At 45.4% G+C, this 25767-nt stretch overlaps 1 protein-coding gene across 4 annotated transcripts in view; it reads left to right on the forward strand.

The window, feature by feature from the left end:
* Nucleotides 1-25767, forward strand: part of tanc2b (tetratricopeptide repeat, ankyrin repeat and coiled-coil containing 2b) — a 237133-nt gene that overhangs the window by 105328 nt on the left and 106038 nt on the right. For all 4 annotated transcript variants that reach the window (XM_071409516.1, XM_071409517.1, XM_071409519.1 and 1 more), the window contains 2 exons: nt 1136-1201; nt 20073-20252. In XM_071409516.1, the coding sequence (XP_071265617.1) occupies nt 1136-1201; nt 20073-20252 (246 nt within the window). The remainder of the gene's footprint in view (nt 1-1135; nt 1202-20072; nt 20253-25767) is intronic.

The raw sequence follows: 25767 nt of genomic DNA on the forward strand, positions 1-25767 counted from the left end.
AGATAACTTTCAAACAACGGCTTGGTTTATAAATGGGCTGACTTAATACCAGTGGGATGTGTGATTTAGGAATAAATCATGATATGCCACAAAGCCCCTTGCAGTGTTAGGCTGCATCCCAAATGTCACCCTATTCACTGTTTAGTGCACTACTTTTAACCAGGGCCCATACGGCTCTGATCAAAAATAGTGCCCTATATAGGAAATAAGGTGCCCTTTGGGATAAGGTGACATGCAGTCTTAGTTGTACTGTAGATCACTGTAGCCTAAGATAGGGACTCGGCCTTGTCAAACAGACCCTGTAGTGGAGAGGCAAAGCGGGCGCTGGCCCATCGACCCCCTTACCCAGCCCTGCTCCATCCACTGTGGTTAATCCACACTTTTACACTCATCATTTGCTGCTGCTACTCTGTTCTTTATTTTACTCTTATTATTATCTATCCGGATGCCTAGTCACTTTACCCTGCCTTTATGTACATATCTACCTCAAATACCTCATACCCCTGCACATTGATCTGGCACTGGTACTCCTGTATATAGCTCCATTCTTGAGTATTTTATTCCTCTTTTGTTACCATTTTTATTTTTAAACACTTCATTGTTGAGAAGGGTTTGTGTAGCAAGCATTTCACTGTAAAAAATCTACACCAGTTGTATTCGGCGCATCCTCAGTCCTCTGGGCCCACAGTAATTGATCCTCATATAATTAGCCAACTTTCAGAAAACGCCTACTGTACTGTAGTGTACTGTACCACCAGTCCTATCTCTCACTCATCCAGAGGGAATAGCTCTGGATCACCACTCCTCTCAGTATTGTAACAGTTTTCTCATGGGCTGGCCCTGGGCTTTGGACTAGGGCCTGGTTGGTGTCTTCAGTCTACATCCCAACCCACCTTGATGAAGAAGAATTGGGTGTACTTTGCCAGTTTGCGGGATCGTCTGGGTCCCTGGAGGAGGGGTGTGGAGGGGCTGTGTGTCAGTAGTCTCCTGGGGGTCCTGAGGTCCCAGTCTTGGCTGGTGGAGGATGAGGTGGCCTACCTGGAATGCCAGCCGCACTGCCGCACTCATTCTCTCTCCTTTTCCTGGCATCCCCACGCTCACACTCTCTCCTCTTTGTCTCACTCCTCATCTGCAGATGGAGGGAGTGAGGACCTGCCAGAACCCCGATCGCCCAGTGTAGAGCACCACCACATCGGTCAAGGTAGGTAGTTACACTACTGGGTGTACTCTATTCTGTGGACCAAATCCCCTCTTGCTCTCTTCTCCCCTCCCCTCTTTTCCCCTCCTTTTCCCAATGTATTTTTCTTAGCCACATTTGACCATAATATGAAATATTGTTTCTTCATTCATCCGTCTCTTCTTTCTTCCTTCCTTTATGCTCATACTCTTTTCCTGCCTCTCTTTCCTCTCTTCCCTGCAGCAACAGAGAGGGCAGGAGGCTGTTTAAAGGGCTGTGTTTTATATGAGTTAACAACAGAGGATTTAATCACTTCTAGAGAAGTGAAGTAATAATTTTGTGGAGAGAGTACACTGTATGCATTTTTATGTTCCTGTAAATTTGTCTGAATCTGTTATCCCTGGAAGTATACACTGGGCAGAAAGAGAAACAATATTGGCAATTGTGTCTGTCAACAATATACAGTAGATGTTATAGACTAGAATTCTTGAGTTCCGCTTCCGTATGACTATTTTAGGCAATATGATTTGCCCATTGGTATCCTTGCTCTTTTTGAGCTGTATGCTTCTATGAGTGGGTGTGTTTGCGTCTGTGTGTTTTGTTCTGTGAAGTGGCTCTAACGCCCTTCAAAAATCCCTGTCTGTCTCAACAATTCAACAAGTAGCACTCAAAATCACCCCTATCCTTTTGTTCTGAAGTTTTTCGGGAGCTAAGCTATTTACCAGGTCAATGTAGCTACAGTACCTCGTGTCTTCTCTCCCCTCACCCCCCCCCCCCTTGGCTCACAGCAAACTTTCCTCGGCTCTCAGACATTTGTGTAAAGCTGTTAAGGAGAGAAAAGACAACATGTTCCCTAAAAGGCCGCTTCTCTTGAATTACCCTCTGGTGTGCATTCATACCCTGCAGATAGACAGACAAACATGAGGGGATTGTCATGCTGAGGGACCTGGCCAAACCACTGCTGCTGCTACAGTAAATGCCTCCCTGGCTCAATGGATTTAGTCTCTCAGGCAGAGCTGAAACCACAGAGATGGGGTATAGTGTGGGTACGCTGGAAGCAGGCCCTGGCTGTGTCTATCTATATCACAGCCTGGCTGTCACACACACAGCCTTCTATGGGGACTACTGTGAAGTTGTCACTGAGCAGTGTCTGTTAATGGCTCCTGCTGTCTGCTGTCTGCTATGCTAGCTGATGTTATGTGAAGGTGTTGGCCAGTTGGTGAGACAGCTCTGTCTGTCTGGTGGGACGGGGCCGTCTGGGCTGTGATTCAGTGTTGAGGGAGAAAATGGCTGTAGAGGGTTTTATGTTAGTGCGCCAGGGAATGTGAGAATAAAACTTGTGACAAACAGAACTTGTGATATTTAGAGGGAGGTGTTGCTGTGGTTTAGTGATTGCTGCTGTGCTCTTTCAGAAATTCAGCTCCCTTATGGGTTGGTTGTCTTTAGATAATGGTTGCACTCACATCTCTATTCTAGCTACATATCTCTGATGGTTAGACATAGTTCCTGTGTTATATCAGAGATGACGGGTTTCTGGAACATTGTTATTCAGGGAAACAGCGAGGCATCCTGTCATGTAAGCAGCATGTGGTGCTTGTCTGCCTGCAGGACTATTATCACTGCTGGGTCAAGCCAGGCAGATCCCAGTCAATACCTCAGCATCATCACAACATGGGTCACTCTTCATGTTTCCACATTCACTTTACTTTACCCTGGACGCTGTCAGAAATCATACATGTAGAGAAGAAACTACTTCCTATGAATACCCTACCCAGCAAACCAAAATTGGTTCTGTGAAAGTTCCCTGAACATTCATTAGGTCTCTGCAAATGTCCTCATAACACAAAAATGGTCTAGTCGTGCTGATGATTAAAGAATGTATGTATAAAACATTAGCCAGATGTTGCAAGAACAAATTTACAGAACAAATTTAAGCTGTTCTTTAAAGGTTCCCAGAATGATTCATTGTGGGAACAGTCTGGTGAGAACATTGTGGGGACATCACAAAAGATATGTTCCTAAAACACAAACTGTCCACTTGTGCGGATGATTCTACAATGTTTATTTTAGGTTGCAAAAAACATTCACAACACATTTAGCTTTTCTTTAAAGTTTTGTAAAGAACATTGTGGGGATTTGACAAGAGATAGGTTCCCAAAACACTAAAACTGTCCAGTTGTGCTGACATGCAGATAATGTTTGTATCAGGGTGCACGAAACATTCCTTTGATGTTGCAAGAATGTTGACATAACAGGCTTTCTAAGTTCTTTAAAGGTTTCCAGAACATGTAATTAGGTTGTGGGAATAGTGTGGATACATTACAAGAGATGACATTCATACAATGTTTAAGTTAGGTAATGTTGTAAGAATATTCACAGAACACCTGAGCTGTGTTTGAATTCCCATACTAATATGGGAATTCAAATACTGAATACTACATACTTAATACTATTAGTTAATTTTAGTATACTGTAAACAAATGGTATCCTTTCAGTTGAGTGTACGAGTGCGTTGCCTGTCTATCAGAAGTTGATGCTGTTGCTATGCAACTTCTTGCTAGCTTGTTAGCATAACACATTTCTAGCTAGCCATCTTACGACTTCATTAACAATGTCCATTGAGAATGTATTTGGGCCTGGACCTCAAACCCCACTTCCGAATTACAACCCTCTTTTGGACAGCCTGGTAGAGCAAGAAGACCAGGACTATGGCTGTGGCAAGACCTTGGAAAGCTTCCTGTTTGTCTATTGGCTGGCCAGTGGCACTTCGTACTGTGTTATGTCCAAGGCATTTGATGTCCCCCGGACCACAGTGCACAATGTCATCCACAGGGTGAGTGATGGGATCACAAAGAAGGTCATCCATTTTTACATCACAAGATGAAATGCAGGAGGTTGGTGAGGGATTCACCATACGGGCACGGTCCCATGCATTTCAACAGGTTGCTGGCACCATTGATGGATTCCACATCCTGATCAAGCCCCCTACAGTGGACCAGCAGGATTACCTGAACAGAAAATTGTTCTATTCTTATCAGCTACAGGCCATCTGTGACCACAGGTGCAGGTTCATCGACATCTACATTGCCTTCCTCGGGTATGTGCACGAAGCCAGGGTCCTGAAACACAGCCCTGTGTATGTTCAGAGCCTGTACCCACCACAAGGCTGGTTTCTCCTCGGGGATGGAGGGTATCCCTGGTTGGCGGATCCCATCTGTCTGATGACACCCTACAGGCAGCCAGTGAGGGGCGCAGTGGAGGCCACCTACAATGCAAAGCATTCCAAGGCGAGGAATGTGTCCGAGCGGTCCTTCGGGATGATGAAGACTCAGTGGCGCTCAATCTTAAGGATGGCCCTGGAGGTGAATCTTACCTTTGTGCCTGAGGTGGTCGCATGCTGCGTTGTGCTGCACAACGTCTGCCTCAGCAACGAGGACATTGTGGACCCTGAGGAGAATAATGATGGAGACCTGGACCAGCCTCAGCAACTGAGATACCAGCTGCTGCTACCATGATACCAATTGCGCCGGAGGAGATGGCTGACGTCCTAACCAATTGTGCTATTGTGTTTGTTTTTTCTCGCTATTTGTAACTTATCTTGTACATAATGTTTCTGACATCGTCTCTTATGACTGAAAAGAGCTTCTGGACATCAGAAAAGCGATTACTCACGTCGTACTGGACTAATATTTTTTCTTTAACGAGTCGGACACGACCCAAGTCCCCGTCATTCGCATGAAGAAGAGATGGAGATTTAGGGGACGTAGGTCGCGGTGCCTTGTAGGAATCCGATGGTGAGTGGATAACCCGCCTCTACCTTCCATACCATTAGCCAACGTCCAATCATTTTATAATAAATCAAATCAAATCAAATTGTATTTGTCACATACACATGGTTAGCAGATGTTAATGCGAGTGTAGCGAAATGCTTGTGCTTCTAGTTCCGACAATGCAGTAATAACCAACGAGTAATCTAACCTAACAATTTCACAACAACTACCTTATACACACAGTGTAAAGGAATGAAGAATATGTACATAAAAATATTTGAATGAGTGATGGTACAGAACGGCATAGGCAAAATGCAGTAGATGGTATCGAGTACAGTATATACATATGAGATGAGTAATGCAGGGTATGTAAACATTATATGAAGTGGCATTGTTTAAGTGGCTAGTGATACATTTTTTACATCAATTTTTCCATTATTAAAGTGGCTGGAGTTGAGTCAATATGTTGGCAGGAGCCACTCAATGTTAGTTGTGGCTGTTTAACAGTCTGATGGCCTTGAGATTGAAAAACAGCTTCTGTCTCTCGGTCCCTGATTTGATGCACCTGTACTGACCTCGCCTTCTGGATGATAGCGGGGTGAACAGGCAGTGGCTCGGGTGGTTGTTGTCCTTGATGATCTTTATGGCCTTCCTGTGACATCAGGTGGTGTAGATGTCCTGGAGGGCAGGTAGTTTGCCCCCGGTGATGCGTTGTGCAGACCTCACTACCCTCTGGAGAGCCTTACGGTTGTGGGCGGAGCAGTTGCTGTACCAGGCGGTGATACAGCCCGACAGGATGCTCTCGATTGTGCATTTATAAAAGTTTGTGAGTGCTTTTGGTGACAAGCCAAATTTCTTCAGCCTCCTGAGGTTTCTTCACCACACTGTCTGTGTGGGTGGACCAATTCAGTTTGTCTGTGATGTGTACGCCAAGGAACTTAAAACATACTACCCTCTCCACTATTGTCCCGTTGATGTGGATAGGGGGGTGCTCCTGAAGCTCCTGTGTTTCCTGAAGTCCACGATCATCTCCTTTGTTTTGTTGACGTTGAGTGTAAGGTTATTTTCCTGACACCACACTCCGAGGGCCCTCACCTCCTCCCTGTAGGCCGTCTCGTCGTTGTTGGTAATCAAGCCTACCACTGTAGTGTCGTCTGCAAACTTGATGATTGAGTTGGAGGCGTGCATGGCCACGCAGTCGTGGGTGAACAGGGAGTACAGGAGAGGGCTCAGAACGCACCCTTGTGGGGCCCCAGTGTTGAGGATCAGTGGGGTGGAGATGTTGTTACCTACCCTCACCACCTGGGGGCGGCCCGTCAGGAAGTCCAGTACCCAGTTGCACAGGGCGGGGTTGATGACGAGTTTGGAGGGTACTATGGTGTTAAACGCTGAGCTGTAGTTGATGAACAGCATTCTCACATAGGTATTCCTCTTGTCCAGATGGGTTAGGGCAGTGTGCAGAGTGGTTGCGATCGCGTCGTCTGTGGACCTATTGGGGCGGTAAGCAAATTGGAGTGGGTCTAGGGTGTCAGGTAGGGTGGAGGTGATATGGTCCTTGACTAGTCTCTCAAAGCACTTCATGATGACGGAAGTGAGTGCTATGGGGCAGTAGTCGTTTAGCTCAGTTACCTTAGCTTTCTTGGGAACAGGAACAATGGTGGCCCTCTTGAAGCATGTGGGAACAGCAGACTGGGATAAGGATTGATTGAATATGTCCGAAAACACACCAGCCAGCTGGTCTGCGCATGCTCTGAGGACGCGGCTGGGGATGCCGTCTGGGCCTGCAGCCTTGCGAGAGTTAACACGCTTAAATGTTTTGCTCACATCGGCTGCAGTGAAGGAGAGTCCGCAGGTTTTGGTAACGGGCCGTGTCAGTGGCACTGTATTGTCCTCAAAGCGAGCAAAGAAGTTGTTTAGTCTGTCTGGGAGCAAGACATCCTGGTCCACGATGGGGCTGGTTTTCTTTTTGTAATCCGTGATTGAATGTAGACCCTGCCACTTACCTATCGTGTCTGAGCCGTTGAATTGCAACTCTACTTTGTCTCTATACTGACGCTTAGCTTGTTTGATAACCTTGCGGCGGGAATAGCTACACTGTTTGTATTCGGTCATGTTTCCGGTCACCTTCCCCTGATTAAAAGCAGTGGTTTGCGCTTTCAGTTTCGCGCGAATGCTGCCATCAATCCACGGTTTCTGGTTTGGGAATGTTTTAATAGTTGCTGTGGGTACTGTCGTGGTAATTTCCTGTATTACTCAATGATGAGAGAGCAAACCACACACAAGTCAGAGTTATATTATAAAGTCCATCTTTAATTATATATGAGCTTCACCATAGCCCTTTTTGACTCTCAGATCAATTCAGTGTCTATAAATGAATTCTCTGAGAGTCCTTACAAAACACTTCTTAGAATATTTTATAGAAAAGATACACCCCTCTCAACTCACATGAAGAACAACAGATCTTAGGAACATTACAAAGAACCTTTTACTTGAAAGAGGAGTATCCCATAGCCAGATAGCCTTAGCTATAAATTATCGTTCAGTTTGGTCTCCTAAAACGAGATTCTAATCTCATTCTTGGTACCACTTAGTACGAAAACATTATCTCATCCAATGGCATATATCAATTGTCAATTCCAGATACTCCCATCTCAAATACACCCCCTCCTGGACAAGCTCAGAAAAGACAGTGAGCCTCTTAGGTCATATACTAGGTCAAGATAAGGGCAACCTCAGAGGGGTAATACAATGATTCCAGACACTTCCATACTCCTCCCCCCAATGGGAAAAGAAGGGAGTGACTAGCGTACAGACATAGTGGAGCCCTTCTCCCTTTCTGATATTCTGCCTAGTATGAAAGTAAATAAAATATCTTATTTATCTATGTCACCTAACTAATTCTGATTCAGCTATGACAGTACGACATCGCCGATGCACTTGCTAATAAACTCGCTCACCGAATCAGCGTATTCGTCAATGTTGTTGTTTGACACAATGCGGAACATATCCCAGTCCATGTGATCGAAGCAATCTTGAAGCGTGGAATCAGATTGGTCGGACCAGCGTTGAACAGACCTGAACGCGGGAGCTTCCTGTTTTAGTTTCTGTCTATAGGCTGGAAGCAACAAAATGGAGTCGTGGTCAGCTTTTCCGAAAAGAGGGCTGGGGAGGGCCTTATATGCATCGCGGAAGTTAGAATAACAATGATCCAGGGTTTTACCAGCCCTGGTTGCACAATCGATATGCTGATAGAATTTAGGGAGTCTTGTTTTCAGATTAATTAACTGGATGAGCTCTGATCAAGACTATCCTACCAATGGGACATTAAAAACTGGAATATCTTATGTTTCACCGAGTGGTGGCTGAATGACGATATGGATAACATACAGCTGGCTGGGTTTTCCGTGCATCTGCAAGATAGAACAGCTGCCTCCGGTAAGACAAGGGGTGACGGTCTGTGTCTATTTGTAAATAACAGCTGATGCACAACATCTAATATTAAGGATGTCTCAAGGTTTTGCTCGCCTGAGGTAGAGTATCTCATGATAAGCTGTAGACGACACTATTTACCAAGAGAGTTTTCATATATATTTTTCGTAGCTGTCTATTTACCACCACAAACTGATGCTGGCACTAAGATCGCACTCAACGAGCTGTATAAGGCCATAAGCAAACAAGAAAATGCTCATCCAGTGAAACTTAATGCAGGGAAACTTAAATCTGTTTTACCTCATTTCTACAAGCATGTTTTATGTGCAACCAGAGGGGAAAAAACCTCAAGACCAACTTTACTCTACACACAGACACGTGTAAGCTCTCCCTCACCCTCCGTTTGGCAAATCCATAACTCTATCCTCCTGATTCCTGCTTACAAGCACAAAATAAAGCAGGAAGTACCAGTGACTCACTCAATACGGAAGTGGTCAGATGACGCAAATGCTAAGCTACAGGACTGTTTTGCTAGCACAGACTGGAATATGTTCCGGGATTCTTCTGATGGCATTGAAGAGTACACCACATCAGTCACTGGCTTCATCAATAAGTGCCTCGATGACGTCGTCCCCACAGTGACCGTACATACATACCCCACCAAAAGCAATGGATTACAGGCAACACCCGCACTGAGTTAAAGGGTAGAGGTGCCGCTTTCAAGGAGTGGGACTCTAACCCGGACGCCTATAAGAAATCCCCCTTTGCCCTCCGACGAACCATCAAACAGGCAAAGCGTCAGTACAGGACTAAGATCGAATCGTACTACACCAGCTCTGACGCTCGTCGAATGTGGCAGGGCTTGTAAACCATTACAGACTACAAAGGGAAGGACAGCCGAGAACTGCCCAGTGACAAAAGCCTCCCAAACAAGCTAAACTACTTATATGCTCGCTTCGAGGCAAATAACACCGAAACATGCATGAGACCACCAGCTGTTCTGGATGACTGTGTGACCACGCTCTCCGCAGTCGATGGGAGTAAGACCTTTAACCAGGTCAACATTCACAAGGCCGCAGGGCCAGATGGATTACCAGGACGTGTACGCCAAGCATGCTCTGACCAACTGGCAAGTGTCTTCACTGACATTTTCAACCTCTCCCTGACCGAGTCTGTAATACCAACATGTCTCAAGAAGGGCTGGGCGATATATCGAGTTTTTTATATATATTCAAGTTTATTTTTTAGTGCGATATGGAAAATGCCTGTATCGCAAGAATCGAGGTTCTATAATAATGTTGTAACGTTTTACAAATGCAGCATCTCACTGTCTCTTCTCTGTCAGCCCAATGTCGAATCATGTCCCAATTGCGTGACAACACGTGCACAGAGATTATCCACCAATCACAGCCCTAGACAGCCTTTCACAAATTGTATCCATGTCGGAGAAGTGAAAGCGGCGGTAAGAGTTCCACCAAAATGGAAAGTGAGGACGCCAGCTTAGCCTCTCGTGAGGATGAAATCATCCCCAAAAAGGGCAGCAATGTTTTTTCAGTAATATGGAAGTGGTTTGGATCTAAGAGGTCTGATGTTCAGCAAATTAATGTTCTGTGCAAAATGTGTCGAAAGACAATTGCTAGGAAAAGCAGCAGTACAACTAACCCCTTCCATCACCTGCAACTGAAACACGCGGTGGAATGGAAGGAATGCATGAGACTAAGCAATGCAAATTCCAGTCGCCCGATTCCCAAAACGTCTGCTAAAAGACAAACTACCATAGCCGCATCCTTTTCAAACGTAATCCCTTATGACAAGAAAAGTTTGAGGTGGAAGGAGATAACGGATGCAGTGACCTATTACATAGCGAAAGATATGGTCCAATATTTACAGTAGAAAAGCCAGCTGCTAGGTACAGTTGACCACAAATATCAGCTGCCAAGCCGCAAGTATTTCAGGGAAGAAGCCCTGCCGCGATTATACACTGCTACCCGCGAAAGAGTCGCAAGGAAGCTGGCTAGTGTTTCTTATTTTTCCACGATCTATGGTCGAGCAGAACGTCAGAGCCATACCTAAGTATGAAGACTGGAAATTGCAAATATCTGCCTCCAAATGTCTTACTTTCCCGATGATCATACAGGTGAAGTAATAGCCTAGGGTCTCAGACTCTCTGGCATCGTGGAAGGTGAGCGAAGACCGACTGGTGTGCATGACAACTGACAGCAGGAACAACATCATAAAAGCATTGTGATTTAACTACTGGACCCGTCTGCAGTGCTTTGGGCACAGGCTTCATCCTCATTGGATAATTCAAGTGCATTCAAAAAAGTTATGTTCAGGCCAGCTGTAGGCTAATGTGTTTGTCGTTGTGTCATTCTGCCAATCCAATAGCAAATAACCACAGGCTGTTTTAATATTAACAACAAATTAACAAAATTAATAAATTTTCAATCAAAATGATTATATAAATTACATATTCAAACAGCTAGTGGTCAAACATTCCTAAACAATAGAATAGATGTGTGGGTGTGTGTTGTTCATTTGTTTTGTACAAATAGGCTTTGAGGCCTTGTATATTTTTTATTTTAATAAAATATGTTGACCTGGTTAAAGGTCTTACTCCCATCGACTGCGGAGAGCGTGATCACACAGTCATCCGGAACAGCTGGTGGTCTCATGCATGTTTCGGTGTTATTTGCCTCGAAGCGAGCATATAAGTAGTTTAGCTTGTCTGGGAGGCTTTTGTCACTGGGCAGTTCTCGGCTGTCCTTCCCTTTGTAGTCTGTAATGGTTTGCAAGCCCTGCCATGTTCGACGAGCATCAGAGCTGGTGTAGTACGATTCGATCTTAGTCCTGTACTGACGCTTTGCCTGTTTGATGGTTCGTCGGAGGGCAAAGGGGGATTTCTTATAGGCGTCCGGGTTAAAGTGACTATGCATATATGATAAACAGAGAGTAGCAGAAGTGTAAAAGAGGGGTTGGCGGGTGGTGGGTGGGACACAATGCAGATAGCCCGGTTAGCGGGAATGTGCGGGAGCACTGGTTGGTCGGCCCAATTGAGGTAGTATGTACATGAATGTATTGTTAAAGTGACTATGCATATATGATAAACAGAGAGTAGCAGCAGCGTAAAAATAGGGGTTGGGGAGAGGTAAGTCCGGGTAGCCATTTGATTACCTGTTCAGGAGTCTTATGGCTTGGGGGTAAAAACTGTTGAGAAGCCTTTTTGTCCTAGACTTGGCACTCCGGTACCACTTGCCATGCAGTAGTAGAGAGAACAGTCTATGACTGGAGTGGCTGGGGTCTTTGACAATTCTTAGGGCCTTCCTCTGACACCGCCTAGTGTAGAGGTCCTGGATGGCAGGCAGCTTAGCCCCAGTGATGTACTGGGCCGTACGCACTACCCTCTGTAGTGCCTTGCAGTCAGAGGCCGAGCAATTGCCGTACCAGGCAGTGATGCAACCAGTCAGGATGCTCTCGATGTTGCAGCTGTAGAACCTTTTGAGGATCTCAGGACCCATGCCAAATCTTTTTAGTTTCCTGAGGGGGAATAGTCTTTGTCGTGCCCACTTCACGACTGTCTTGGTGTGTTTGGACCATTCTAGTTTGTTGTTAATGTGGACACCAAGGAACTTGAAGCTCTCAACCTGCTCCACTACAGCCCCGTCGATGAGAATGGGGGCGTGCTCGGTCCTCCTTTTCCTGTAGTCCACAATAATCTCCTTAGTCTTGGTTACGTTGAGGGATAGGTTGTTGTCCTGGCACCACCTGGCCAGGTCTCTGACTTCCTCCCTGTAGGCTGTCTCGTCGTTGTCGGTGATCAGGCCTACCACTGTTGTGTCGTCTGCAAACTTAATGATTAGCCTATTAGCCTATCAGAAGCTTCTAAAGCCATGACATCATTTTCTGGAATCTTCCAAGCTGTTTAAAGGCAGTGGCATCAGTTAAAGCAGTGGCTTCTTCCTTGCTGAGCGGCCTTTCAGGTTATGTCGATATAGGACTAATTTTACTGTGGATATAGATACCTTTGTACCTGTTTCCTCCAGCATCACAAGGTCCTTTGCTGTGGTTCTGGGATTGATTTGAGCTTTTCGCAGCAAAGTACGTTCATCTCTAGGAGGCAGAACGCGTCTCCTTCCTGAGCGGTATGATGGCTTCGTGGTCCCGTGGTGTTAATACTTGCGTATTATTGTTTGTACAGATGAACTTGGTACCTTCAGGCGTTTGGAAATTGCTCCCAAGGATGAGCCAGACTTGTGGAGGTCTACAATTTTTTTTCTGACATCTTGGCTGATGTCTTTTGATTTTCCCATCATGTCAAGCCAAGTTTGAAGCTAGGCCTTGAAATACATCCACAGGTACACCTCCAATTGACTCAATTGAGGTCAATTCAAATCAAATCAAAGTTTATTTGTCACTGTCATGTTCCTGACCTTATTTCCTTTGTTTAGTCTTGTTTAGTTGGTCAGGACGTGAGCTGGATGGGCATTCTATGTTATGTGTTTCTATGTTGGGTTTATAGTTTGGCCTAATATGGTTCTCAATCAGGGGCAGGTGTTTGTCATTGTCTCTGATTGGGAACCATATTAAGGTTGACTGTTTTCACTGTTTGTTTGTGGGGGATTGTTCCTGTTCGTGCGTTCGTTGTCTGTATGTTCACATGTTCAGGTCTGTAGCGTCGTTAGTTTCATTTTCTGTTTATTGTTTTGTTCGTGTTGTTAAGTGTTTCCAATAAATATGGAAACGTACCACGCTGCGCATTGGTCCTCCTCTCTTCCACCTAACGACGAGCGTTACAGAATCACCCACCAAAACCGGACCAAGCAGCGTGGTAACAGGCAGCGGCAGCAGGAGCAGCGCAAGAAGGAGGAATGGACATGGGAAGACGTTTTGGACGGCAAGGGTTGCTACACATGGGAGGAGATCCTGGCTGGAAAGGATTGCCTTCCATGGGAACAGGTGGAGGCAGCTAGGAGAGCAGAGGCAGCCGGAGAGAGGAGCCAGCGATGTGAGGAGGCAGCACGGCAGCGCGACAGGTATGAGAGGCAGCCCCATATTTTTTTTGGGGGGGGGGGCTAAAGAGGAGTGTGGCTAAGCCAGGTAGCAGACCTGAGCTCACTCCTCGTGCTTATTATAAGCAGCACGTTACTGGTCAGGCACCGTGTTATGCGGTTAAGCGCACGGTGTCGTCAGTGCGTGCCCATAGCCCGGTGCGCTATAGGGCAGCCCCCCGAAAGTGTCATGTGAGTGTGGGCATCCAGCCAGGGCGTAGTGTGCCTGCTCAGCGTGTCTGGTCTCCAGTACGCCGTTTCGGTCCAGGGTATCCTGCGCCGGCTCTGCGTGCTGGGTCTCCGGGGCGCTGGGAGGGTGCAGTGCGTCCTATGCCTGCGCTCCGCTCGTACCAGGCAAATGTGGGAGTGGAGCCTAAGGGAGAGGTGCGCGTAGTAGGCACTAGATCTCCAGTGCTCACCCACAGCCCGGTTCAACCTGTGCCTGCACTCTGGAGGGTCCGGGTTAGAGTAGTAGTCCAGCCTGGGGGAGTGGTGCCAAGGCTGTGCTCCAGTGCTCCCCCACAGCCCGGTCCTTCAGGTGCCTCCTCCTAACACCAAGTCTCCTGTAGGTCTCCCCAGCCTGGTGGGTCCTGTGGCAGCCCCACGCACTAGGCTGTCTCTCCGTCTCCTCCCTACAGGTGTACCCTTCTACCCAGCGCCGCCTGCACTGCCCGTCTGCCCAGCGCCGCCTGCACTGCCCATCTGCCCAGCGCCGCCTGCGCTGCCCGTCTGCCCAGTGCCGCCTGCACTGCCCGTCTGCCCAGCGCCGCCTGCACTGCCCGTCTGCCCAGCGCCGTCTGAGCTGTCCGTCTGCCCAGCACCGCCTGCGCTGCCCGTCTGCCCAGTGCCGTCTGAGCCGCCCGTCTGTCCTGAGCCTTCAAAGCCGCCCGTCTGTCCTGAGCCTTCAAAGCCGCCAGCCAGCCAGGAGCTGCCAGAGCCGCCTGCCAGCCAGGAGCTGCCAGAGCCGCCAGCCAGCCAGGAGCTGCCAGAGCCGCCAGCCAGCCAGGAGCTGCCAGAGCCGTCAGCCAGCCAGGATCTGCCAGAGCCGTCAGTCAGCCAGGATCTGCCAGAGCCGTCAGTCAGCCAGGATCTGCCAGAGCCGTCAGTCAGCCAGGAGCTGACAGAGCCGCAGTCAGCCAGGATCTGCCAGAGTCGTCAGTCAGCCAGGAGCTGCCAGAGCTACCTGTCACGCCGGCGATGCCGGAATTCCCCCTCAGTCCGGAGCTGCCCCTCAGTCCGGAGCTGCCCCTCAGTCCGGTGCTGCCCCTCAGTCCGGTGCTGCCCCTCAGTCCGGTGCTGCCCCTTAGTCCGGTGGGGTTAATATGGAGGGTCGCCATTAAGAGGAGGCCACGGAAGCGGGGATTAACTATGGTGGGGTGGGGGCCACGTCCAGAGCCAGAGCCGCCACCGTGGACAGATGCCCACCCAGACCCTCCCCTATAGGTTCAGGTTTTGCGGCCGGAGTCCGCACCTTGGGGGGGGGGGGGGTACTGTCACGTTCCTGACCTTATTTCCTTTGTTCAGTCTTGTTTAGTTGGTCAGGACGTGAGCTGGGTGGGCATTCTATGTTATGTGTTTATGTTGGGTTTATAGTTTGGCCTAATATGGTTCTCAATCAGGGGCAGGTGTTTGTCATTGTCTCTGATTGGGAACCATATTAAGGTTGACTGTTTTCACTGTTTGTTTGTGGGTGATTGTTCCTGTTCGTGCGTTCGTTGTCTGTATGTTCACATGTTCAGGTCTGTAGCGTCGTTAGTTTCATTTTCTGTTTATTGTTTTGTTCGTGTTGTTAAGTGTTTCCAATAAATATGGAAACGTACCACGCTGCGCTTTGGTCCTCCTCTCTTCCACCTAACGACGAGCGTTACAGTCACGTGCGCTGAATTTCCCTGGACTGCAAATCTTACATGCTGGAACTAAAAGAACTAAGAACTAAATAACACATTTGAAATATTTAAAGAAGGATATTTTGCAAGTACAGCAGTTGTTTTCATATATGCAGCACTGTTTGAATTGAATAAATGTAACGGCTGTCGTAGTCGTTCTCCTCCTCAGACGAGGAGGAGCATGGATCGGACCAAGATGCGGATGCAGCAGTATGCATCCGATGCAGCACTGGTATGCAGGGTGGTATGCTGCTGGCAATTGAGAATCATACCAGGCCGAACACAAAATCCCAACATAGAAAATCAAACCTAGACCAACCCACCCAACTCACGCCCTGACCAACTAAAACAAATACAAAACAACGGAAAACAGGTCAGGAACGTGACAATAAATGGCAAAACATATTCTACACGTCTTTCCCAGTCATTTACTGAAGTTGGAATACAACACAAAATGTGTAAGACACATCAACCATTTTTTTAACACATCCATGTTGTGTTACTTTTAACATAAAGTGTTGCCCTTTAAAAAAATCCTGTGGGATTAGTGATTTTTCCAATAGAATCCAAGATTCTCACAATCATATAGGATTTTGTCACCTCTATCAAAATCCTGTTGGAATCCTGTTGGACTACAGTTTTCCTATTAGAAATAAAAAGTGATCATATTAGATCCTATAGGATTCTCGCAGTCTTATACGATTTTGTCACCTCTATCAGAATCCTATATCCTATTGGAGTACTTTCTTTCCTATTGGAATTCAAAAGAAATCTGATTGGATCCTATAGTTTTTACATTTTTATGTGATATGTTTTTTACAATACAAAACACACATACAAACGACAACATACAGATGCACACAAACATCCACAACCTCACCCCTGCCCAGTATTGTCACGATCGTCTTGCTGAGAGAAAGTGGACCAAGGCGCAGCGTGTGCAAAATACATTCTCTTTTATTGTAGAGAAAGGAAAAAAAAAACACGCAACAAACACTATAACAAACTGAAACAAAACAACAAACGAATCGTGAAGCTAATGACGTAAGTGCACACACAGGCTACAAACGTACAACATAGACAATTACCCACATTAACCTAGTGCCTATGGCTGCCTTAAATATGGCTCCCAATCAGAGACAATTAATGACATCTGTCTCTGATTGAGAACCATTCAGGCAACCATAGACACAGCTAGACACCTATATTAAACACAAACCCATCTACTCTATTTAACCCCCTAAACCATACAACCACCATAGACACTACAAAAACACATACATTCCCCATGTCACACCCTGACCTAACTAAAATAATAAAGAAAACAAAGAATACTAAGGCCAGGGTGTGACAAGTATCATCTGCCACATGGCCTAAACCTGCACCAATTTGTTTCTCTCTGTTGCCCACACACTTTCAACATTTAGATAATACTGCATTTGACCTTTCCATTGTGTTAATGATGGATGACTGGTTGATTTCCAGTTTTGAAGTATGTTTTTACAAGATGATTGACAAGAAAAGTGTCGTCCAACCCATTGGGTATCTCACTGCACCTTCTTATGCCATGTCTTTAAATATGCAGACAGACGGATTAAAATAAATGTATCCTAAAGGAGTCTTGTAGGATTGTGTCACCCCAATCAGAATCTTATTAGAACCCATTAAATGATAGTTTGTTGTCATTAGTTTGAGTACAATACAACAACATTAATTACAGAATGTTATATGATCGGAAACACTGACGTCTTTGAGGATAAACACCGACGTCTTTGAGGATAACACAGTGCCACCGACGCGGCCCGCTACCAAAGACTGTGGGCTCTCCTTCTCCGTGGCCGACGTGAGTAAGACATTTAAGCATGTTAACTCTCACTAAGCCTGCCAACCCAAACGGAATCCCTAGTCGTGTCCTCAGAGCATGCGCAGGCCAGTTGGCTAGAGTGTTTACGGACATATTCAATCTCTCCCTATCCCAGTCTGCTGTCCCCACATGCTTCAAGATGTCCACCATTCTTCCTGTACCCAAGAAAGCAAAGGTAACTGAACTAAATGACTGTCGCCCCATAGCACTCACTTCTGTCATCATGAAGTGCTTTGAGAGACCAGTCAAGGATCATATCACCTCTGCCTTACCTGACACCCTAGACCCATTTCAATTTGCTTACCGCCCCAATAGATCCACAAACAATGTAATCGCCATCGCACTGCAAACTGCCCTATCCCATCTGGACAAGAGGAATACCTTTGTAAGAATGCTGTTCATTGACTATAACTCAGCATTCAACACCATAGTACCCTCCAAGCTCATCACTAAGCTTGAGGCCCTGGGTCTGAACCCTGCCCTGTGCAACTGGGTCCTGGACTTCCTGACAGGCCGCCCCCAGGTGGGAAGGTAGGAAACAACCCCTCCACTTCATTGATCCTCAACACTGGGGCCCCACAAGAATGCGTGCTCAGCACCCTCCTGTACTCTCTGTTCACCCATGACTGCGTGGCCTCACACACCTCCAACTCAATCATCAAGTTTGCAGACGACACAACGGTAGTAGGCCTGATTACCAACAATGAGGTAGGTAGGGTTGTTTCCTACCTGTTCCACTGGATATCATAAGGTGAATGCACCAATTTGTAAGTCGCTCTGGATAAGAGCGTCTGCTAAATGACTTAAATGTAAATGTAAATGTAATGACTAGACAGCCTATATGGAGGAGGTGAGGGCCCTGGGAGTGTGGTGCCAGGAAAATAATCTCTCATCCAACGTCAACAAAACAAAGGAGCTTATCGTGGCCTTCAGGAAACAGCAGAGGGAGCACCCCCCATCCACATCGACGGGACCACAGTGGAGAAGGTGAAAAGCTTCAAGTTCCTCAATGTACACATCACTGACGATCTGAAATGGTCCACCCACACAAACAGTGTGGTGAAGAAGGCGCAACAGCACCTCTTCAACCTCAGGAGGCTGAAGAAATTTGTCTTGGCACCTAAAACCCTCACAAACTTTTACAGATGCACAATTGAGAGCATCCTGTCGGGCTGTATCACCTCCTGGTACGGCAACTGCACCACCCGCACCGCAGGGATCTCCAGAGGGTGGTGCGGTCTGCCCAACGCATCACCGGGGGGAATACTACCTGCCCTCCAGGACACCTACAGCACCTGATGTCACAAGAAGGACAAAAAGATCATCAAGTACAACAACCACCCGAGCCACTGCCTGTTCACCCCGCTATCATCCAGAAGGCGAGGGTAGTAAAATCCTATAGGACAGGTTCCAAAATCTGATAGGATATTCTATAGGATGTGTGTTGAAAGGGTGTCTTGAATAATTTACACAACTCGTGTTAAATGTGACAACACATTGATTGTGTTAAAAGTAACACGTTATCCCTAGCTAGACACACGGATGTGTTAAAAAATAACACAGCGTGTTGTTTTTTACACATCTGTTCTAAGTGTGTAGCCATGGCAGTATGGTCAATCAGGAATTCCATGCTTCATTTTTAATCTTCTTAGACATAACTAACCCAAGGAAATACTGGTAACTGGGTTATTCCCCATCACTTCACCCATCCTCTGTGTATTCTGCGAACTTCCGGGCTCATATTTACAAGATATCCAAGACTGTAAGTGCTGATCTAGGATCACTTTCGCCTTTCAGATCATGAAAAATAAGACGTGGGGACCATATCAAGCATCTCAAAGGCGGAATTATATCGGGTGCGTTTTTTTACAGTTAGTCTATATTCTGCATATCAGTCTGAATTTATAAATCTGGACAAAATAAAGAGATCCTTTCTTTTAGTAGAGTATATCTGATCCACAATAAAGAAACATGGTTAAAGAATATGTGGGATTGAACTTGCAATTTTCAGATATGCAGCCAGATCATTAACCCTGCGCGTCAATGTTACCACAACCTAAAGAAATGTGTGAGGAACTTTTAAAGAACATAATGCATTTGTTCTGGTAATGTTCTTGTAATATCAGGTTAATGTTTTTTGCACCCTAAAATAAACGTATAATCATCCGCACAACTGGACAGTTTTTGTGTTATGGGAACATGTCTTTTGTGATGTCCCCACAATGTTACCACCAGACTGTTCCCACAACCTAATGAAACATTCTGGGAACCTTTAAAGAACAGACTAAATGTGTTCTGGGAACGTTCTTGCAACATCAGGCAAATGTTTTATTCAAGCATTGCATAATCATCAGCACGACTGGACAGTTTTTGTCTTATGAGAACATTTTCTGCAACCTAACAAATGTTCTAGGAACGTTCACAGAACCAATTTAGTTTGCTGGGAAAACATTACTGATACATTGTGATATTACGTTACCTGGAAACCTAATAAAAACTTTTGGGGAATGTTAGGCGAACATTCCAAGGATAGTTCATTTAAAACATAAAAAAAGGTATTTAAAACTTTATTTTTAATGTTTTTGGGATGTTATCATCCTAATGTTAGATAAAACCTTAACTAGAACTTAAGGAGAATCTTGTCTAATGTTCTGGGAATGTTCCCGGTTTGCTAAGTATCTACAATGCCACTAGAAGCACATGTATAATGCCTTATAAGTTATGCATAATGCAATACAATGCACAACAAAGACGCTAATAACTGTTCTGAAACATCTATGACTACACTCACAATACTGTAAATGTTGTAATGCCAGACGTTAAATAAAATAGGTAGTATATGCGTGGAACATTAATATTATTGTCTTGTGACGCTGACTTTTCTGCTTCCTCCTGCAGGTGGTAGTATAGACAGTGACTGTGCCTTTGAGGGCGACTATGCCCTTCCGCCTCTCTCTATGACCGAGGGCATGCAGCACATCCGCATCATGGAGGGCGTTTCACGCTCCCTTCCCTCCTCCCCACTGCTCACACACCAGACCATCAGTGTCCGGCTGCAGCCCATCAAGAAGCTCACAGGTAATGGTCACAGAAATATGCACAACACCTCCACAAGAGAAATCCCATAGGTCAAACTGTGTTGTTGTCTGCTCCTTTGGGCGTTCGGTTAATAACCAATCGCCCAATGTCACTCATTCGTGTTGGAATGTCGTGTGGGGAAATACATAAGTCAGTTACATGATGGTAACTGGGAAGTTGGATGCTTACGTCAGTGATCACTGATGCTGGTCAACACAAATCATTGTGAATAAATGATCAACTACAGCTCTCCCAGGTCAAGGCCCACTAATAATCACTCCAGGCTTATCTAATAGCTGGGCTGGGATGCCAGGAATGGCAGATATGAGCTGTGGTTGTCTGTCTATCTTCCTATCCTGCTTGTCTCTGACCTTGTCACTCACCACTAACTGATCATTTCCTGTCACAGTCATCTCGGAAAACAGCTTCACTCCCAATCTCTCTCTCGCTCTCCTTAGTCTCTCTCTTTCTCCTCTCTCTCTCTTTCTCCCTTCTCTCTCTTTCTCCTCTCTCTCTCTTTCTCCTCGCTCTCTTTCTCCTCAGTCTCTCTCTTTCTCTCTTTCGCTCTTTTGCTCGCTCTCTTCTCAGTCTATCTCTCTCCCACTCTCTCTCTCTTCAATCTATCTCTCAGTAACTTGATCATTGACAGCTACAGTCATTGCACTGTAATGGGCTAGTGTGGCTGGGCAGTGCAGGCTTGAATTGAATTTGAAAAATGTGTTTTATTCCTTAAGTGTCTACAGAGTGAAAGGGATTGGGTGTGAAACGCATTGTCCAACATTCACCACTAGGGCGCGGTTCACCACTCTCATCCTCGTGATTTAGCCTAGTTGTATCATTAACCCTCTCCTACAGTGACTTCAGAATGTATTTACACTCTTTGACTTTTTCCCCATTTTGTTGTGTTACAGCCTGAATTTACAATGGATTAAATTGAGATTTTTTATCGCTGGCCTTCACACAATACCCCATAATGTCAAACTGATATTATGTTTTCAGAATGTTAACCAATTAATAAAAAATGAAAAGCTGAAAAGTCTTGAGTCAATAAGTATTTAACCCCTTTGTTATGGCAATCATGAATAAGTTCAGGACTACAAGTGTGTTTAACACGTCACATAATAAGTTGCATGGACTTACTCTGTGTGCAATAATAGCGTTTAACATGATACAATGATATATGATACACATACAATTATCTGTAAGGTACCTCAGTCGAGTAGGGCATTTTAAACACAGATTCAACCACAAAGTCCAGATTCAGCCTAGCAAAGAAGGACAACTATTGGTAGATGAAAACAAAAAATAAATAAGCAGACATTGAATTTGTTTGTTTCAATATAATCAGTCAATGCAAAGATACAAGCGTCCTTTCTAACTCAGTTGCCAGAGAGGATGGAAACCGCTCAGGGATTTCACCATGAGGCCAATGGTGACTTTAAAACAGTTACAGAGTTTAATGGCTGTGATAGGAGAAAATTGAGGATGGATTAGCAACTTAGTTACGTCACAATACTAACCTAATTGACAGAGTGAAAAGAAGGAAGCCTGTACAGAATACAAATATTCCAAAACATGCATCCTGTTTGTAACAAGGCACTGAAATAATACTGAAAAAAAACATGACAGCAATTAAAGTTTTGTCCTGAATTCAGTGAAGGTTTCTGAGTAACCAAGTTAGTTTTGACTTAAATCTGCTTGAAAATCTATGGCAATATCTGAAAATGGTTGTCTAGCAATGATCAACAAGAATAATTTAGAAAAGAATAATGGGCAAATGTTGCACAATCCAGGTGTGAAAAGCTCTTAGAGACTTACCCAGAAAGACTCACAGCTGTAATCGCTTCCAAAGGTGATTCGAACATGCATTGACTCAGGGGTGTAAATTAGATATTTCTGTATTTAATTTTCAATAAATTTGCTAAAATTCCGACAAACATGTTTTCCACTTTGTCATTACGGGGTATTGTGTGTAGGTGGTGAGAACATGTTCAAATCAATTCAGGCTGTAACACAACAAAATGTGGAATAAGTCAAGGGGTATGAATACTTTCTGAAGGCACTGTATATTCTGTTGTGTGTTTGTACACCATACAGAATTATTTATTTCTCTAAACTGGACTTTTTAAAAGCCCTGTTATCTTAACCGGGGGTGCTGCTTCCTACTGCTGGAAGAGAAGGCTTTGTGTTGTTGGTGACAGGAGCCAGGAGAGGTGGGGTTCGGATCGGAGGGAATGGGGCCTGAAAATTACATCTCATAGCGAGCCAATCTCTCTCTCTCTGTCTCTGTCTCTGTCTCTGTCTCTCTCTCTCTCTCTCTCTCTCTCTCTCTCTCTCTCTCTCTCTCTCTCTCTCTCTCTCTCTCTCTCTCTCTCTCTCTCTCTCTCTCTCTCCACTCCACACCACACCACACTGCTTACAGCCCCCTTTGTCTGTTTATTCCACTTTTCTTCCCTCTCTCCTTTCCTCTTTCGTGTCTGTAGAACATTCAGCCTAATTTACTAACACTTTCATCTGCGTGAATCAAAAGGAATTCTGGGAGTTTCATTGTGCTTGCTGTTATCTTGATGACTGTTGTCGTAGAGAGGAGCGTTGTTGTTTTAAGAATAGCTTGATTAATAACACAGAAACGGGTCTCGTTCTCTCTTTGTTATGCAAGTCCTCATTTCACAGTTTGGTTGTGAACACTGTGACTGTGGATACATGCACAGTCATTCAATTTATGATTTACAATTTGCCTTGTTAATGCAATATAATCATAATTATAATATGCCTTGTTAATGCAATATAATCATAATTATATTTTGCCTTGTTAATGCAATATAATCAGAATTTGCCTGGTTAATGTATGCCAGTTAGATGCTGATAGTGATGCAGATGCAGTTGCTGCTGTGGTGTATTTTGGGAGGTAACATGGGAATAAGAGATCCTCATTACTTTTAATTTGATACTCCGCTGTGTGCTAACTCTGCTGCATTGCTACTTTCATGCGTTTTATTTTACCTCTGCACAATGAGTCCAACTGCATCAGCATGCAGCACGTGTGCCAGTGCAAAGATGTACCACCTCTGGAGTGTAGCTTACGCACCTGTTCATGTGTTTTGCAAAATATAAATAAATAGTCTTTCTCTGCCTTTTAATCTGCCTCGAAGTCAGAGGTGGGCGTCCATAGCCACAACACCAGATTGGGCATGGTCCCGAGCACCCCAGCCTTCTTCCCACTCTTTAATTAATCCAACCCAGTGCCACTCCTTACACCGCCTGCCAGTGCCAAGTTACAATATGGGCATTGGCTTCATCCCAAAAGGCACCCTATTCCCTTTATAGTGCAATACTTTCGAACAGGGTCCGTAGTGCACTATACAGGCAATAGGGTGCCATTTGGGATGCATATCAAAGCCTCTCCACCTCCCAGCACCCAGCAAGGACCAGCAGGCTTCAGCAGCAGGCACAATCAGAGCAAGTCTTCAGCCTGGCTGGATGCACTTTGATCCCCTCATGGAGGGCCTCCCTTTCGCCTTTCCTCCCCCATCCTCCCCAGCTCTCACCAGTCTTACCCAGCCCTCCCCTGCACACCTAGTATTCCCCAGCCCTCATTTTCTTTCCCCCGTGCTCCCCCTTCCCTCCCTTGCCCTCCCCAGACCTCCCCTGCTATCCCCAGCCCTCCGCAGCAGCATCCTCCTCCTCAGCCCTACCACCAGCCCTCCTGCTCTGCCTTGATTGGCCTCAGGGAGCTGGGAGCTGGTAGGGAGCTGGCAGGCAGTAGAGCTGTTTTATTGGCTTATTCAACCTCACTGTTCCAGATAGAATGACAATGCTCTGAAAGCAGTGCTGACCTTTTTAGGAAATCAATGAGTTTCTGATTTAATCTCTTCTCCTCACTCCACTCTCTCTGCCTGCGTGGAGGTTTCACCCAGGGGGTCCCAGCTGCCCTGAACCCAACCTGTGAAATGGATTGGAGAGGCAGGCAGGAGGGCGGGAGCTGCCAGAGGGTGCCTAAGGCTTTACCCCTTTACAGAGCCGGCAGTGTCATGGCCTGCATCCCAAATGCCACCCTATTCCCTATGGGCCCTGGTAAAAAGTAGTGCGCTATAAAGGGAATAGGGTGTCATTCGGAAGGCAACCATGGTGCCACAATTCCTCCGGCTGGTGTGGAAATGTCACACTGCCTTTGGTCCAGAGGATCACAAGAGCAGCCTGTTGTCTCTGGTGGTGGGTTCTGAACACTGGGCAGCAGACGGCAACATCCTGACCTGTCTGTTCTCTCTGGTGGTGGGTTCTAAACACTGGGCAGCAGACAGCAACATCCTGACCTGTCTGTTCTCTCTGGTGGTGGGTTCTGAACACTGGGCAGCAGACAGCAACATCCTGACCTGTCTGTTCTCTCTGGTGGTGGGTTCTGAACACTGGGCAGCAGACAGCAACATCCATTAACTATAGCGGATTAGAGTCGTGACCTGTCTGTTTGGGCTTCAACCACTCAGCATTGATTCCATTCCACTGCTATGCTATTGTGTTCTTGGATCTCTCCCACCACTGCTGCTAGTCCACTGTGATGTGCGTCTGGGTTTAGTCTGGAACGGCTGAGGAGTTGATACACATGAAATGGATAACACATGCAATACACATGAAATGGATAACACATGCAATACACATGAAATGGATAACACATGCAATACACATGAAATGGATAACACATGCAATACACATGAAATGGATAACACATGCAATACACATGAAATGGTTAACACATGCAATACACATGACATGGATATCACATGCAATACACATGAAATGGATAACACATGCAATACACATGAAATGGATAACACATGCAATACACATGACATGGATATCACATGCAATACACATTAAATTGATAACACATGCAATACACATGAAATGGATAACACATGCAATACACATGAAATGGATAACACATGCAATACACATGAAATGGATAACACATGCAATACACATGAAATGGATAACACATGCAATACACATGAAATGGATAACACATGCAATACACATGAAATGGATAACACATGCAATACACATGAAATGGATAACACATGCAATACACATGAAATGGATAACACATGCAATACACATGAAATGGATAACACATGCAATACACATGAAATGGATAACACATGCAATACACATGAAATGGTTAACACATGCAATACACATGACATGGATATCACATGCAATACACATGAAATGGATAACACATGCAATACACATGAAATGGATAACACATGCAATACACATGACATGGATATCACATGCAATACACATTAAATTGATAACACATGCAATACACATGAAATGGATAACACATGCAATACACATGAAATGGATAACACATGCAATACACATGAAATGGATAACACATGCAATACACATGAAATGGATAACACATGCAATACACATGAAATGGATAACACATGCAATACACATGAAATGGATAACACATGCAATACACATGAAATGGATAACACATGCAATA

This window comes from Salvelinus alpinus, chromosome 7 (assembly GCF_045679555.1).
Source record: "Salvelinus alpinus chromosome 7, SLU_Salpinus.1, whole genome shotgun sequence".
NCBI lineage: Eukaryota > Metazoa > Chordata > Actinopteri > Salmoniformes > Salmonidae > Salvelinus > Salvelinus alpinus.